Source organism: Oxyura jamaicensis, assembly GCF_011077185.1.
Source record: "Oxyura jamaicensis isolate SHBP4307 breed ruddy duck chromosome 4 unlocalized genomic scaffold, BPBGC_Ojam_1.0 oxy4_random_OJ91465, whole genome shotgun sequence".
NCBI lineage: Eukaryota > Metazoa > Chordata > Aves > Anseriformes > Anatidae > Oxyura > Oxyura jamaicensis.
In genome coordinates this window covers 24,795-43,089 of record NW_023303877.1, presented here as the reverse complement: position 1 = coordinate 43,089, position 18,295 = coordinate 24,795, and the positions used below count along the sequence as shown (strand labels likewise).

General features: G+C 36.6%; 1 protein-coding gene across 3 annotated transcripts; it reads right to left on the bottom strand.

Moving 5' to 3' along the window:
* Positions 1-506: 506 nt before the first annotated feature.
* On the bottom strand, positions 507-18,279 carry LOC118157245 (peroxisomal acyl-coenzyme A oxidase 3-like). 3 transcript variants are annotated; one of them, XM_035311506.1, is made up of 9 exons: positions 18,256-18,279; positions 15,685-15,868; positions 13,407-13,640; positions 12,156-12,227; positions 10,870-10,959; positions 10,109-10,252; positions 9,303-9,391; positions 1,213-1,309; positions 507-824 (listed from the first exon to the last, which is right to left on the bottom strand). In XM_035311506.1, the coding sequence occupies exons 2-9, from the start codon at positions 15,850-15,852 to the stop codon at positions 522-524; spliced, it is 1,197 nt and encodes a 398-aa protein (XP_035167397.1). In that variant the 5' UTR covers positions 15,853-15,868; positions 18,256-18,279; the 3' UTR covers positions 507-521. The 3 variants fall into 3 exon arrangements, with proteins under 3 accessions (XP_035167397.1, XP_035167395.1, XP_035167396.1); XM_035311504.1 differs by lacking the exon at positions 18,256-18,279 and adding an exon at positions 18,128-18,200; XM_035311505.1 differs by lacking the exon at positions 18,256-18,279 and adding an exon at positions 18,133-18,198.
* Positions 18,280-18,295: the final 16 nt, after the last annotated feature.

Sequence of the window (18,295 nt, the reverse complement as noted above, 5' to 3'; positions counted from 1 at the left end):
CCATCCCAGAGAGGGAGGGGGGAGGGTGAGCGAACGGCTGTGTGGTGCTTAGCTGCTGGCAGGGTTAAACCACAACAACCATAACTACTCATTTTATTTTTTTTCAGACCAAAAGGTGTTTTTCATCTGCATATTCTGTGGAAATAAAGGTTAGCTATATTCCTCTCAAAATTGGTGCTGGCTTGAGGTTCGCTACAGTGATTGTCACTGATTTGTATACTTTTAAAGAATAAGGTCTAAAAAAGAGAAAATGAGGATATGAGGATAGTAGCAAAAGATGCACTGACATTTTTTATGCTAGTTTCTTCATCAGTACTTCTTTGTGCACATAGAAGACAGCCTTTCTCTGAAAAGGTTACTATTTCAGAAGACAAATGGTTCTAGTTACTTCAGAGAGACACAAATATTTTTATTTATTTATTTTGCTAGCCCAATAACATCTCAAAACTCTGATAATGCAAGAGAAGTATTAAGAGGTCTTAAGCTGCGATGAACACCCAAAACTGCACTGGATCTACACTTCAGATGAGAAAGACAACTTTAATTTCACTAACTTCTGTATAACTTTTTTGATTTGCAGTAGGTTTGAATCTGAGTTTCATTACATAAAAGTCTATAGATGCAAAGTCCAACGTTTTTACCTGTGTTTGGTATTCAAGAACAGGTATTTCCTCTTCATCAGTTGGTCCAAACTGATGGCGAGTTGCTGAGAAGCGAATGGCTATTGATAAGGCAAGCTTTAAATTGGTCACAGAAACTGCTGTGATCAGAATTCTGCCGATGGACAAAGATCCAAGAGATGCACTAAAACGCTCTTTAACATCCTAAATGGATAAAAGGCAAAGAGTTAATGGAGGAGGCTAACGTTTCATTTGCCTACCCCATAAAGATACAACTCTAGAGCATGATCAGACGCACAAAGGGCTGGACAATTTTATTTACTGATACAGTCAGTTAAGGTGTTCAGAAAAGAACCAAAGCAGTTTCTTTAAACTACTTTGGGACTGCTGGGGTACCTCAAAAAGCAAGAAGTCAGTAAAATCAATAAGGTGAATTTAGACATCACTGAAAGACAATTAGAAAATCAGCATTCACGTTGCCACTGTGTCAACAGTCATTGAGGCTCATGGTCTCTCTGTTAACCTACTTGTAGCTTTGTATATTTACATTACTATACTAATTAAAAACAACAACAAAAACTTTGATTCATACCTTGAAAGAACTTGAGTATTTCCCCTCAGCTGTGACATCTCCAGCTATATTCAGTATGTTTTCTTTAGGTATCCTGACATTGTGAAACATTGCAAACCTGGTCAAACAAACACACGAGTGACGTAAAATCTACCTTTATATAGTTTAGAGCGTCTACATTACAGAAAAAGGTCACATCATGCATATATTAGTGAACCTATCAAGCCAGGTAGGCAATTTTTGGATAGTACGTATTCATGCTCAGGCCAGTAGAGGAAATTCAGTATGAGAGATTATTTGCTGTCACAGTTCAATTTGTTTTTCAAAAATTAAGGTGATACTTAAACAAACCCTAAGGGGACCCTTTGAGCAACTCCATAATAAAATAAGTAAAAACAAAACCAAAACAACAACAACAACAAAAAACTATCAGAAGGAAGAGCAATATACTCTCTTGGAGGAGAGGGACAGCTTTCTGTGTAGGTACTTATTAGAGATTTATACAGATTCAGTGCAATAGACACTTTCAGCGACAGACCATAAACCTCTCTGTCTGCATGAACTCAGGAAAGTGAGTCAGCTTGTTATCTCAGTTATCAAAAAGCTTGGGAAGATGAAAAATTCAATTCTCTTCTCCTGCTAGAATCAGGCCGGGCCTGATTCTGATTCCAAAGAATTCCTTGCCACTGATAATTCTGCTGAACTAAATGTCTTACTGGTGTACTGAGGGGTTGCTCATTGCAGTCTGGAGATGGTAAATGCTCTGGAATAGGGGGACACTTTATTTGTGTGAGTCTAAAATATAGATCCATGAGGGCCTTCCGTGTTTCTTTAATACAAATGAGTACACAGCTGAATTAGTGCACTAAGAAGGAACAGAAAGGAGAACCTTCCTTTGCTTGAACTCAAACTAGGACTTCTATTCCCTGGAAGGTGGCATCTTAAGAAGGAATGAGTGACATTGTCTTTTCTAAATTGTGGCACCTTAGCAGCAATAAAGAAGGAAGCTGTTGGAATAGGCAGACTGTCCTAAATATTCATATTCTTCAGGAAGAAACTGTATGAACTGTTTCACCAAAATGGCCAGTACAACTTGGCTCGATAGGGGTAATATCTGCTCCACTCACAAATATCTCAGTATCTAATAGCACTTGAAAAGCTGCATTTGTAATCAAAGCAAATTCCTTTTGCCTGCCAATACAGGCTGATCTACTTAATAAGGCCCATGAGAGCCAGGTCTTTCACATTAATAAATTACATAAGGGCTGCATTGCTGCATGTGCTTTAAAATTACGAGTTGTTTCCAGGGAAACATATCTGCATACTGAATTTATTCAGCCGTAGAGATACAGGCTATTTCCAAACTTAGCCACAGAGAAAAGCAGGCTATCCGAACCAAGGACCAGCTGCTTACGGGCCTTATACATGTGTTTTATTAAGTGTGAGTTTCAGTGAGACAACACTACATAATAGAACCACATTCAGAATTTCCAAAAATCTCATATACATCTTTTTTAATATTTCTTCTTATCACTGAAAACAAAAAATCTCATTCCAAAAAGATCTTTTGGCTAAATTCACTTTCTCTACTCCCTGTACACCAAATAAAATTAATCACATCTAAGAATGTATAGCAACCCTATTATTTTTAAGCAATTGCATGCACACTAGATAGAATCTGAACTTTTTAAAAATTATTACTCGTTACTTTAATTACAAGAGAGTATGTATGGCAAGGTTTAGGTCTGTGTGAGGCAGACACTAACTGCTGCAGAATACTTGATATATCTGCCGGTCAGAGTAGCTAATCATTGCCATTTCTTACAAACCATTAGAACAAATGACAATTTTAAGAAAGAATTTGAGTGATGAAAGGGAGCCTTACAGATTTTTCTAAAGGATCCCTCCCTAGCAGGAAAAGATGCATGGAAGTATCATTTAGAAAAGCTACTGAATGGTGATAAAAACTGGACTTGTGAGACAGGTTAGAGGAAAAGTTGACTAAACAAAGATATGATACACTCTCTGGGCAGTTTTAGAAGAAATTTCAAAAGGCTCCAACTGTTGGGACTTCTCTTTGTGAATACCCATCTGGAGTAGGCTTAGACCTGTGTATGATGACGGCAAGATTCACAGTAGCATCAACGATGAAGAAGATGACAAATTGTCCTTTAGAGTTTTACACTGTAGTGATTAGTTCAATTCATTCAGCAATGCTGTGCAATTGTAGAAAGTCATTATATTGATGTGTGCTTGAAGCTCTGTATCTACTAACATATACATCTTCCATATAATAATAACCTACTTTTAGGAAACGCAAGCCTACTAATATTGAACATGTTGCAGACGTGTGCCAAACAAAACAGCTTGCAAAATAACCTGAACAGTTTTACTCCATTTCTCCAACTGTAATATAAACCCAAACAGATAAACAGATAAACCCAGAGCAAGTCTTTATGGAAAGAGAAAATCTTGTAGAAAGTTTTGTTTTAATCTGTCAGCCATACGTGTAAGGTAGGTAGTTCTGCACCTTTTAAAGTGTTACCTAGAATTATTTTGATTAAAAAAGTATACGTTCTTATAATCACTCTTTTTCATAGGTAGTGAACAATACTAAATTTCCAGTCATTATATAACAACCTATTTTCTTATTATGAAATTTGATTCAAGTAACGCACACTGAGACAGGTTTTTATAAGTTCACATTTCTTTCCTTGATATTGGCCATTAAAGATACTTTTTTTTTCCTTGATACTTTTTTTTCCTTGATACTTTTCCTTTTTTTCTTTTCCTTGATACTTACTTCCTTGATACTTTTTTTCCCTTGATTTCTTTCCTTGATATTGGCCATTAAAGATTTCCTTCTTTTTCTGTAAGCTGCTATCAAAATAGAGGCATGTAAAATGGCAAAAACTTTAAGAAGCCAACGAGAGAGAATTAGCAATTAAAAAAAAAAAAAAAAAAAAAAACACACAGAAAGCACCCGTGTGTTAAGAAATATGATATATTGCACCAATGTTGAAAATAAAAGCAGAACCTTACAGGATCTGGGAGTTAGCTGACGTTATGAAATGACTGCCAACTGCTGTTATGCTCCTTCTCCAAGAATTTTGCTATTTGAAATTATTAGACATACTGGCCAATTTGAACTTGATATCGGAACATATTAAAAATAAATAGTAAGCTTTAATGAAGTCAGTGATCACATTTCTAATGGTTATTAGCCTAGGAAGCATAGTGAATAGACACGGACCAGATCTGTCAACGCATTTAGGAGAAAATCTCCTTAAATAATTGAAGAAAAGTAGAAATATCTTACAATAACGGAACTGTATATACAGCCATGGGGATATCAAGTACCAGCAAGTTTGGAAAATGTCTGTGTTTCACATGGTGATGACAAGACCATAGGTTTGAAAGCTACCCTAATTAGGGACTCTTCTGCAGAGCTATTAGTGGGTCTGAGATTAAGACCTCTCTGCAAAAAAGACAGATAGCTGCCACTTTAAATATGTTTCATTGAGCTCTAAAGAAATGTGGAATCTTACAGAATCTAGTACACAGGTAAAACAACTGTATTTCATACATTTCTACCAAGATTAGAAGAGCAGAGTGAAGCACTATTCCAATAGTAACATTTTTGTTTGGGTTCTTTGGCCAGTGGTTTAGGGAACATTTGAAGCAAAGTTAATCTTACTGACTTTAAATCATGCAAAAGTAATTCATCTGGTGTGCAGTAATGCTGATAAAAAAAAAAAAAAAAAACAAAAAAAAAGGCAGCTGGAAAAGCCACAAGCTCCTTTTGCCAGTACTAAATTAATAAGCTGTTACCTATGGTACAAATAGCTCAAATATGCTTTAGTGAATTTCAGACCCACAAAAATGCCTTTCCTGCCAGCTTTTATTACTGACTACGTTAGAGATGGTGCAGTGACAGTTCTGTCAATCCTTTTAGCCAGAAACAGAAAGCAGGTGAATGGTATCGGAAAATTGCAAGTCAAGTGATCTCATGGCTGTTTATGAGACACAGTAAACCTTGGGAAGAATAACATTTAAGAGGTTTGGTGAAAAACTTGTAGAAGAGAAAGAAAACAGCCGCGTATTCCAGACTGAAACACACAGAAAGGTTAAAGTTGAGAAGAGTTACAGAGAGGCTGGGGAAAACTGAAACGCAGTATTTTAGCTCCAGTTTCTATGAACAAGACTAATCTAAGAATGCAGGTCTGGAGAAGAAATGCTCAACAGCAGTAGTAAAACAATAGAGGCCTCCTAATCCTATCTTAATGGACTTCATGGAGACACAAAAACCCACTCACCCTACAGTTCTTAATAGGTTAAGTGGCAGTCTGGCAAGGAGTTCCGGATGGTTAGACCCCTGCAAAAGTCAAGAGTAGACACAGCTCTGCTAAAGGAAAAAAAAAAAAAAAAGGCTGTCTGAAATATACTACGAATGTGAGGCCCTGTTTCTGCAGGTGATAAAACAACTTTGTGACCAGATCTGAATCCACCTGTCCCCATTAGTAGCATGAGAGCCTTTCACTGTGACAGGCATCGCAATGCATTAGCACTGGCTACGCAGTTTTGAGGTACTTGCAAGTGACAAAAATGAGAAGGGGATAAGGCATTTCTCTTTAGGAACATGACCACATCTTAGTGATGTGCGCAGCACTGCATGTATCCATACGTCTCACCTTGACCGTCGAAACTTAAGTGGAGAGGGTGAAACAGGGATATAAAAGTGAAGCCACTGCAAATCACTGTTTTGACTTAAATTGCAAATATACAAGACATGTCTTACAAAATACTCCTCACAAGGACTGACAGTAGTGTATTCAGGTAACTTAAGTTCACGTACGGGTATTTTAACTATTATTTGTATTTTCTAGCGGCTTCATCTGTTCTCTTGTTTGTGGCTCTGGTCAGTGGCTCAAGGACAATAAAAACCTCAAACAAGCATGAGAGCTTGTTATTTCTAGAGAAGCACAACTGATCTCTATGCTTGCTTTCTTATTTACACCCCTATACTGTCACTTTCCCTGTACTGGAACAGCCTCTACTATGGCCTTGCAGTGAACCAGACAAATGATCTGCTTGAAAATAGATTTATTTATTTATTTATTTATTTTTTTTGGTGAGATTAGTTTTCAGACAGTTCCTGTTCCCTAGCTGAGTCCACTGCACAGCATAAATGCTCGTCCCAGCACAATGAAAAAGGTGGTGTGGGAGTAGAAACAAACAACCAAAGGAGCATAGTGTGCAACATATCTTCAGCAACTACTGTTTTGGATTGTAAAATGAAGCTCCAAGAGACTACTTAGGCTCCAACAACATACTTCAGCTCCAACCTTCCAAGTGAAATAACTGCAAACATTGGGAAATCTAAGTAAGATTTAAGGGCATAAATTCTGGGAGACAAAAACCCGCTGAAGGACTATACTTTCATTTGGTCTACACTGAAACTAGAAACTAGCTGTAGCAGAATCTTAATTCATTACTGTCACTGAAACTGAAATACTAACAAACACACAATAAGTTAACCAATAAATAAATTAGGTAAGCATTTAAACAACATTAATACATAGGACTTTTTTTTTTCTTTTTCTTTTTTCTTTTTTTCCTGATATTTCAATTTTGGGACCTCGGTGAACAGCATATTTCTGTTCTGACAGAAATATGCTGCTTGATATATCTGCCAGTCAAAGTAGCTAATCATTGGCATTTCTTACAAGCCATTAGAACAAATGAGAATTTTAAGAAAAAATTTGAGTGATGAAAGGGAGCCTCACAGATTTTTCTAAAGGATCCCTCCCTAGCAGGAAGGGATCTAGCAGAAAGACTACTAGAGTACTAGCAACAGGTGGACATTTTAGTATTATGCAAATAAAGACTGAAGCACTTGCATCCCCTAGTGGCAGCCTGATTTATTTTTGGTAATGAAACAAAAAAAGAGTTTAAATTTACCATAAGAAAAAGTATATTTCTATCTTTAATCATGTATGTATTTATTACAGTAAATTTTGTGAATGACAAAAGGAAAGGAAGATAATTTAAAATACTTTAAAGATATTATTATTATTTTTAATGGGTAGCTGAAGTTACAAAGATTTGAAAAAAAAAAAAAAAAACACCATGATTTTAGGACATTCTAGTTAAGAAGCTATAAGAATTATTTGGAAAAACAGACTCTGAAGGAGCAGATTAGTCAGTTGAATTCACACCGCAAAAACTTCCCACATTACTTGTGCAATTCTTACTGAAAACATTACACTTTCCATTACCATGAATCAGTCAAACTTCAGCCAAATGAGAGAGGAGATTAATTTTCTACAACCAAAAGGGACTGCTACAATTTCCTTCTATGTTCTCTTACATAGCATAAATCAATTACAATATCCAAGCAAACTTGATTTTTTCTCTGTACCTTACATATATGCTTGCGAGTTTGAATCTGTATACCCAAGTCAAAAGGACATATCATAAACTTCTCCAAGTACAGGAACAAAATCTGACATCTCTATCAGTTTCCTTGTACTCTGATCTTCACTCTGACCGTTTATCCTAAGTGTACCTCCACGAAAATATATCTGATTTACTTAAATGCCCATGGTAGTTGAACCAGACTTCACACGTACAGTTGAAAAACTGGCAAAGTATGAGGTAAAGACTAACGCTTTTAATAATAGCATAATGCGATCTAATGCTTTCTAGATGAATATATAAACAGATTATATGCCAAATTTTCATTTTGTTCTTTTCCTTCCTCATGTTGTGCTTAAAACAATATTGCAAATTAAGAATGAGCAGCAGAATTTGACTATTTCTACTGAAATATGAAGCTGAATTACATTTGGAATACTCAAGTCCATGTTGCTGTGCCATCTGGTGGCTACAAGTTTGTAATGCAGATGCAGGCAAATAAAATCCCAACAAAACCTCCCAAAGCTCTTTTCCAGGCCTCTTCTCACATGCGTCCTCTATAAAACTTCATTTGTTGTATGCTTTTTTTTTCTTTCATCTGTGTCTTTACGCAACAGAGCATCAATTATATACATACACATAAACATCAGTGCCATTTTTGACATTATAAGATTTTTAGGATATTAAGAGGAAGCTGGTGAAGACAAAAACTACAGAACACCTATGACCTGCTGGAAAGCCAGTCAAAGCCATTACAGTACAAAGGATACTTTAAGAGATCTACATTTTGCTTACTGCAATGGCACACTATGTAGGACAACAACTCAACAACAAACAAAATGAATCAACAGAAAAAAATTGGAGACACCCACTAATAAAATAAAAGACACCCACTAACACACCCTTTACTATTTCAGATTTATTGTCTTTAAACAGAGCTATAAAAATAATGTAGGGTTTAAAATATCAATTTTAAAAATTTGCTGTTTCTATGCACAAATCTATCAGACTCCTTTGGACAGCAGAGACACAGTAGGGCCACTACAATGCTGTGACTGGGAAATGAAGCCCAGGAACTTCTTTATTTCAACTGTACACAAAGAATACAGAAAAAGTAACTAACCTCCTCATCTGAACTGCACAGGGATAGTCCAGAAACCTCATAGTTTAAACAAGACAGATAATGAGTCTGTGACCTGTGTCTGAGATCCAGACCTACTTGGTCACAGCAATCTTACGTCTTTACTAACAATAAGCCTTGTCTGTGGTCCTCCACTAGCCCTGCTGTGGGCTGGAAATCAACATGCAAAATAACTGAGAGCTTACATCCATGTGGATTTATAGACTGACATGCTTTAGCTAGTAACTTTTTTTTTTTTTTTTTTTTTCCAGTATTACTGTTGCAGAGTCTGACTGTAAGACCACTTGGTAACATCCACAGTTATCATATTCTAAAAAGTGAGTGAAACAGAAAGGCAGAAAGTTGCAGGAATTGAAAATACTGAAATCCAGGATTCTTCAAAATTGCTATTTTTAAAAATGTATTTATTTTTATTGTTATTATTAAGTAACAACAAATTAAAGCTATTAGCTACCTCATCTCTTTCACCACCTCAGAAGAACAGGCAGAACTGACACAGGATATTTGCATGACATAATGTAGAATGTTTCCTCGTTCAAGCAGATGGACTTACCCATTATCCAAACCATTCTGTCCAAGTTTCATTCCTATGTCACCTACCATCACACCTGGCATAGGTAGGAGAGTTTTTGTATCTCGAATCTGCATAGAAGAGGAAGGAAACATTAGTTCAGTTGTGGGACAATTAAAGATCTTGGTTGAACTCCTCAAACAGTGAAAACATTCCCAATCTGTATTCTGACATTAATACTAAAGAAAGCTCTCTGATTTTCAAGCACATAATTCTGGATATAATTCTTACTTACATATCCTTTAATTCAGGACATAGGTCCCATAATGGAAATTACTTAAGCTAATAACAATACTTTGTTAAATAAGCCTTAACACAGATCAAACTAGCACTGAAACCTCCTTTGGGTGCTCACAGACAGCAGGAATCAACCTAACTTCAATGTAACAATCAGCTTTGAGATATTCCATGATTTTGTAGTAAATTCTGTTTATTCTGCAGTCTATTTTATTATGTACTACTTTTCACCTTAAGTCTCATCCAAGACTTTCATGACTTCATACAGCATAGTTTGTTTCTAATTGTATTGGTATTGTGATAATCTTTAGACTTCTTAGCTCTTCTGCATTTTCCAGCTGCAGAAAACTGACATAAAATTGGCTGTAGAAATACCACAAAAATACAGTGAACACTTAAAGATAAAAAACACTTTTTACAATTGCTATAAAAGTTGAAGGCAATAATTAAAATAGTGGTCAGACATCAGAAACAGTATTAACAGAAAATCTTTAATTTAAGATCCCTCACCCTCACAGAAAGACAAAAGATTAGCAATATTCTTATCCTACCTGTACAATAAAGGAATGTAATCCTTGGCATTGTCCATCAGGAGTATAGAGTTGGGCATACACAACTGCATGGGTGGCATGTTTCCCCATATTACCAACCCAGAACTTTGCAGCTTCAAAGTCTGGTGTATTGATGATAAATTCCTGTAGCCAGCAAAAAAGGAAAAAAATTATTAAAATGATAAAAGCTATTTAATTCTTTTTCATGGACATGACAATGTTTTGAAAACATCCATTAAGTGCCAGTATTTCATTCTGTACTGTGATCCAACAGCTGAAATCTCTCTTACAGTGTTCAACTCTGGAGAGAATTCATGTGGCTAGGAAAACTTTAAAGGAAAAAAGTTAATGACTGGACTGTAAGGCCTAAATTTCAGCCTTTAAATTGTCCATTAAAGCAGTTAAAAAGTAAAGCAAAGTGATGGACTTTGAAGCAGTATTCTAGATCTTGGGTTAAGGTGAGCTGAGTCCTCTATGGGCTGAAACCAGTGCAGAGATCACCTCCTTCTTGAGCAGTTTTATATGGAAAGGAAGGCTGGCGAGCAGTGTGAAAGCACATTTCCCAGTTTGGACAACTGTGGGACCATGGGTAGCATCATTCTCTATAATACATGTATCCCAAAATGTAGACATTCAGATTTTTAGATTCCAAGTACTGTGTTTTCTGGATGTAAGAAGAAAAAACGAATGTAAAAGATGTAAAGAAATCTAACCTGAGATTAAACAGTGTTAAGTATTATTCCTGTGCATTAAGGACTAACCTGAGCACTACGATCAAATGTGGCAGTGGTCCGTATGCCTTTGGTATTAGTTCCATGGCTGAGTTCAGTCAGAGCAAAACACCCAAAAATCTAAATAAAGAGATATAAAGAACAATTCAAGAACTGTTTATTAGAGTAATTTAAACCCTAAGAGTTGAAAATGATTACAAATTCACCTCTTGGATAGTAACTTGCAATTGCAAGGAAACCAATCAGATATAATCCTAAGGCTACAAAGTCTACCTGCAGTAGAGTAAAATATTTTTTTTCCTTTGCTGATGACTGATTTATTCAGACAGGTACAGATTGTTACATCCACCGACTGGTAATTTTCAGCTGTCTGGGCTGAGAGAACTCTTTTGTGATGAAAATAGGTGAATCATATGAATATATGCATACTCTTGATTCTCCATCAGTATTTGGGAAAACCAGCTGTTTGAGGTCACACCGAAATGTGCAGATTGCACCCTTTTACCCTGGACTGGTTTGGCCTGTAGTATGTACTCTTAGGTACTAAACCTTTGAAAAACAAGTGAAAACAAAAAATGTAGCAGTATATTGCTGTGTCTATTACTGAGACATAAAAAAAAAAATAAAAAAAAATCAGGAGATTTGATAAGCAAGAAGGTGAACGGTTGACAAAGAAACAAGATAAAAATGATAAAGAGATACAAAAGAAGCACGATGCTTAGTTTGAGTGCACTCAGGAGTATTTATCTTGCATAATCAATGAGGGTCAGGCAATGAATGAATGCTGAGCAGGAGAAACTGTTCAGAATTCGCTCTTTCTGTATCAGGTAGGCTGCGCTTACTGTACAGAGCACTTTGTCCTGGGTCTCCTTTGGAATCTCTGTGGTGTTTCTGTGGCATTAAGAGATTATTATTTTCCAGTTTATAGCATTTCTATTGAATATTTACATGCCAAGGGCTTGTGCTGCACAGTGTATGATGTAGATGTGGAAGTGTCTGAGAGTTCAAAATTTTCTACCAACTGTTAAAAGACACTGGGCAAAAATAAAATTGGTGTAGTGTCATCAATATTGCCTTTTTGGGAGAAGTCTGCAAACTTTGACTGCATGTTCATTTGGACAGTCTAATACAGATTCTGGAACTGGCATGACAACTAGCAGTGAGAGCAGTCAAGGCTCAGTGCTTGAATGCTCCTTGGTCTTCTTTTACTTTGCTATTTAGAAGTACCTAAGTAGATCAGAAATAATACAAAGGTACAGGTAATGCCGTGTTTCTGACAATGCCCAGTTCTCACAAACTATTCAAAAAACATTTACCTCCATATTAAAAACTTTTTCCAGTAAGTCTGCAAACCTCTTTGAAGCACTCAAAATTGTACCTGCAAATACCTGTAAAAACAAAGAATAATGAATGAAATTGGTAATCCCATGATGGAAAACACAAATATATATGCAATAGTGATATCCATTAAAGAGACCAGGGAAAGGTAGTTTGCACAGTAAACTACAACTTAGACTATACTTTGAGGAGGTACGTCAAGACTTGATCTTGTCATGGACCCTTTACTGAGGATTTAATACTGTCTGAAAACACTGAATAGCGAGACCAAAGAGTAAATGGCCCATTGTTGCAATATTTTCAAGACAGGATCAACTTTTCACAGTTTGAACCTGTTCAAGCCTTCCCTGTGAACTCCTAAAAATGCTTAGTGAGCTCACTTTCCACTATTATATGTGGCTATCTCCTTGAATAAAGCAAAATTTTCAGAATATTCTACTTTGTTTCACAGCAATTGGATTGGGAACTGAAGGTAGCTGCTTCAGAACCAGTAAGATTATAGTTTTTAAATCTACCTTCAGTTTTTCTAAAGGGATGTTCACATAACAGAACTCCAGACCTTCCCTGCAATAAGTGATAATTTATTAATTCAGCAAATATTATTTGACCACCTATCATAGCTCGTGTGAAAGGGACCTTAAAGATCATCTAGTTCCAATCCCCCTGCCATGGGCAGAGACACCTTCCAATAGATCAGGCAGTGGGAAGTTACCTATGTTAAGTATTCTTTCTGAAGTGTATTTTCTGAGACTCATCCAGGGGAGACCTGATGAACAGAAGCCCAGCCACTGATGTCGGTGATAATCTCTATGCTGATTTCCACTCCTTCTGGATTCTGCCCTCAATCAGCACACCAGGGGATTAGGCAAGGAAGTTTCTGATATTTGTATCTGGAGCTGTAAAAGTTCTTTTGGCTACTGCTGCCATTGAAGAGGCAGAAGAGGACACAAAAGGTGGAACTGTGGGCATCAAAATACCTTTCTGTAGCTGTGCCCGTACTATTTCACCTTTACTCTCCAGGCAGGATTCCAACAGAGATGGGGCTAAATGACAAAGATCTACTAATGTTATCCCTCAGATCTGTGATTCTTTCAAACAGTTAAACTGAATTTGATTTTTGAAAACAATGGACTGGGAAAAAATATTGCTTTAATATAATATGCAGGAAGTAACAGAATTATGGTATTATGAGATACTTAAATTCAAATATATTTTTGAACTGTACTTACACCACAATGTAAGAAATACTGGAGACACGGAGACCAATCATACATTCCTATACAGATAACCATATTAAATATCTTTAATGGATTCTCTATGATCTCTTGCTGAGTAAGAAAGTCATACTCAAAGAGTCTTTTACAGCGGAGGAATGTCAGCTCCTGATACTTCTCACGGCTCAAATCTTCTCCAGGATGACGTGCGAAGAAAGGATCATTTTCTAGAGCAGAGAAGATTCTGTTCTTGAGGGGGGAAAAATGACATGAGAATGTTAACACAAAAGCATTAACAAAACAAGTTAATGTTCTTCTAGGATAATACTAGGCCTCAAACTACAATAGTTCGATAGATTCAAGTTTATAAAGGCAAAATCCCACAGAATTAAAATTATATCAAAATTGTCTGTCATTATATATACAGTTCATGCAGCTGAATTTTACAAAAGCTCCTTTGTCATGAAGTAACAAGTGTGGGACTGATTCATTCTGAATGTAAGAAAATGGTTTGTTAAAAGTTACTTGCTTTTTATAGCAACTTCATTATTTTGCTATGAAGCTGCTGGCAGGACTCTAAAGAGCAAGGGCTCTCAATCTGAGAACAAAGGCAAAACTCCAGGGGTAGCATCCAGTTAAAAATATGCTGTAACAGTAAAGGCATTAGGCTACCACAACTGTTCTGTTCCCAGATGAAAGCAGAAATGTACTCCATTTAATATGTAGATGTGCACATCTTTTAAAGTTTTTAAAAGATTTATTTTTCTTTGTTAAAAACACAGAATTATAGAATGGTTTGGGTTGGAAATGACTTTAAAGATCATTTACTTCCAACCCCCTGGCCATAGGAAGGGACACCTCTCACCAGACCAGGTTGTTCCAGCCTGGTCTTGAGCACTTTCAGGAATGGGGCATCCACAGCTTTTCTGGGCAGCCTGTTCCAGTGCATCATCACCCCCATAGTGAAAAATGTCTTCCTTTTATCTAATCTGCATCTATCCATTTTTAGTTTAAAAACATTACTCCTTGTGCTATCACTACATGCTCTACAGAACATGTAAGAAAGTTCTCCAGCCTCCTTGTAGGCACCTTGAAGTATTGGAAGGCTGCTCTAAGGTCTCCCTAGAGCCTTCTCTCCAGGCTGAACAATTCTAACTTCCTTAGTCTGTCCTCACAGACTAAGGTGCTTCAACCTTCTAATCATCCTCATGGCCTTCCTCTGGACCACTCCATGTCCTTCTTGAGCTGGGGGGCCTCACAGCTGAATGCAGTACTCCAGGTGGGGTCTAATGAGAATGATATGCTACAGCACTTTTTTCACCTCAAATCTCTGTCTTGATGATATCCCTATCTTCTTAAATATTTTTTGTGATTTAGAAAAAAAAAAAAAATAAAGTGCCTTGGGAAAAATTTTTTTTTTTTTTTTTTTTTTTTTTTTTTTTTTTTAAGTCCTTTTCTCCTCTCTGAAGAGAATGTTGCAGCACAAAGGAAAAAAAAAAAAAAGACAATTCCTCATGCTCTTCTTTCAAAGTTAGGGTTATTCTCTCTCTATGAACTATGAACGATATGATTTGCTCAGTTTTGTTTTTTTGGCATACACTTTTAAGTATATCAGTTAGATACAAAACAAGGCATCTTTGATCCTCCTCCTAAGATTTTAATACCTACAGTGCACCTTCAGTATTAGCTTAAATCCACATAAATCTACACCACCATCAAAAAAGGCAGTTCTGTCTCCTCCTACATCTTCCACATCATGCATTCCCACACCACTTTTTGAGTGGCAATTAATCACTTAATCACTTTTTTTTTTTTTTTTGTATGCCCAGCTTTCAGCCAGGTAAGCTGAAGTGTCCAACACATGCCACATAAACATTAATTCAAGCACAGAAGACAGTAGGAACTTACATCAGGTCAAAGAACAGCAGAAATACCATGAGGCATTTACTTAGGTGAGTATAAATTAATTGTAAAACCATGGCATACATGATTTAATGCCTATCATAAAGAAAATTGATATAGTTCTTTCTCAGTTTGGAAGGGATAACGAAGTCCTGTAATGTAGCATCTGCTTGTCTCCACTATATTGACAATTAGTAATGAAATAAACCTTAGATGACATCAAAGTAGTTTGCTTAAAAATTCAGTTCTGCTCTGAAAATTGCATGTGTAAAAATAATTTCATGTTCCATAACTACAGTTATTAAATACTTGATGTTTGAAAATTACGTGTGATTCTACTGAAAGTACATGTACAAAATTAAAACGTGCTTACTGTTCTTGCTAAGTTTACCTTAAGCTGGATGATGTCTTCACCATCCAGAAACACTGCCATCTCCTTCCAGTTGAAGGAAGCTTTCTTTCGATATTTGCAGAGCGGCCCCTTGGGGAAATCTGGTAGCAAAGTATCCAAGGAACTTTGGTTGCCAGTGGCTTCTTTCAGATTCATTGTGGATGCCATTGATAGCTAAACTGTTCTGCACCGAACAAGAAAATATACATCATCAACTGAGGCACTGCTGATGTCTAACTTTTACTAATATAAAGAAATGAAAAAGGTTGTTAATTTAACCCAAAGACCTGCTCAAATGTGTGAGTACAGCAGTACATGGCAAGCTAAAAGATGTGCTGTCCATTTTTCTCATTCAATTGACATGATAAAAGCTAAGGAAAAATGCCTTTGATCAAATGTAAATGAATTACATGGCCTTTGTTATTAAAATATGACCTACATTTTAAAATGAGTAAAATATTAAACAGGGACAGCATTGGTGAATATTGCATATTAAGAGAGGTGATTAGATAAAATATCTAGGGAAGAAAATTAGATGTTCTAAGTAACATAATGTGAATGATTAAGCCACTTCACTTCTATCTGAAATGCAAAATAAAAAAATATAAAAACACCCAAACGTGCACAATAAAACAAAACAAAAATTTTTCTCTTAATCTTTTTTCCTTAATTGATTTTTATAGAGAATAGTCTGTGAAATAGTAAAGTTTTTCCTTCTAACTTACATTTTTCAAAAGTCTGTATGATTTCTAGATATGTCTGATACCACTAGATAAACTGGAAGCACTTTCAGATCAGTGTAGAAATGTTACAGCTGAATTTTTCAGGTACTAGGCTAACATATATTTATTTTTAAATGAGGTTTATTAATTTTATTTCCAATGGTTGAATAAATCCTGTTTACTAAGACAGGTAGCAAAATTTAAATTTAAAAAGTTAAATTGGAATCTTCCAAGAGGAAGATTCATCATTATTTTCTCAGGAAACAAGGACTTACTTTTCTGCAGCTGGGATTCTTCATTTATTTGGTAAAAGATGGTGTACTTAAATTCATTAAATAAGGATAAATCTGGGGGACTGAAACTGGTGGTAAGATCAAAGGCACTAGTATTTGGCTAATGTCAAGCAGATTAACTAATTAAGTGAACAGAAAGCACTCTAAAATTATTGCTATAACGGACATTTGACTTAATTAGCTAAAAGCCCAGTCAGTTATCTGGGGTACTAGGAAAACGGGAAGCAGGAAAGGAAGTGGAGTAGATAGATTACCGTAGATAACAATACTGTAAAAGCACAAAGCAAATGTCTGATCAGGTCAGCATGGAGTGATATGCTGCCTACCGGGGTTCTTACTGATTTAAGATTGTCCAGAACTGGGATAGCTCTCACAGATCCACTTGGCTACGTATACTATATATGCTACCAGTTCCAGGAAAGAGCACTTCTTTCCAGTACTGAGTAACTCGTTTGGAAAGGAAAAAAAGAGAAAAATAAAACCCAAACCCTAGGCACTGAGATGGAGCATTTCAACCTGAAGTCAAGCAGACGTTACCCTTCTACTGGCAAACAAAAGTGAACTGGAAATCAGTTAAATCAGTAAGAAGTTCAAGGCTTCTATCTCAGAACAGAGAAAAAAATGACATCAAAATACTGCAGTTATTTAAGTATGTGTGTGTGTAAACATTATTTACATTGTAAATCAATGAGATTGTTCAAATAAAAAAAAAACTAAGCATTAATGAAAAGTGTTCCTGCATTGCAAAACAAATGAACAAAAACCAATTTCCCTCTCTGCTTTCCTACAAAGCTTTGATTTAGTTTCGTTCCAAGCAACAACTTCAAAATTAACTAGAAATCAAACCAGGTATTTATTTACACTAAGAGAATGGCAGCCAAAGGACTGCCCCAAGGTGCTATTTCCATCCTTGAACAAATGTATTCCACTGCCAGTTTGAAATCTGCATATGGATGCGGCACAAAGCAACAATGCAGATTATTTTTAACTCTCTGAGAATTGATGCTTATATGATAAATGCTGAGTTTATTATTATTAATGTGGAAGGCGGTCCTGTGGGTAATTCAAGTTCATGACTGCACAACCCCCTTTGAGGTTTCAGTTGCACAACCTTGCTCTGAATTGCCTAAATTAAGCACAGGGGGCTCGTTTCTGGTCAGATTTTTTCTTTTTTTTTTTAAAAAAAAAAAAAAAAAAAGACTACATGAGATGCCACATTTTACTACAAAAGTGTGCTAACATTTGCTCCCTCGAGCTGGAAGGATCAGATAGCGGGTGACCCGCGGGGTTACAGCCCTAAAACCCCGGGCAGCTTTCCCAGGAAGGCGTTTCTACACCGACGTACGGCAGTCAGCGCGACAGCTTTGACCTTTAAAAGCCGTAAACCCTTTAAAAATCCTCCAGCCTTGCCACTGGGACTAGAGGTACCTCACACCGTACTGCTTCAGGGAGGACTCGCAGCAGTTGGCACCCGCTCCCCACACGGCAGGCTACTAGGAGCCGCTCCCCTCCCGGCGCGGTGGCCGCCCGGCACCACAAACAGTCGGGTTCGCAACCCTTACGGTCGAGAGGACGATGAAAGGCCCCTCAGTTTAC

Coding starts and splice junctions, on each gene's coding strand:
- LOC118157245 (XM_035311506.1), bottom strand. CDS start 15,852: ATGGCATCCACAATGAATCTGAAAGAAGCCACTGGCAACCAAAGTTCC. Junction 13,641..15,684: donor AAGACATCATCCAGCTTAAG/GTAAACTTAGCA, acceptor TCCCCCCTCAAG/AACAGAATCTTCTCTGCTCT. Junction 1,310..9,302: donor CAGAATGGTTTGGATAATGG/GTAAGTCCATCT, acceptor TTGTTTGACCAG/GTTTGCAATGTTTCACAATG.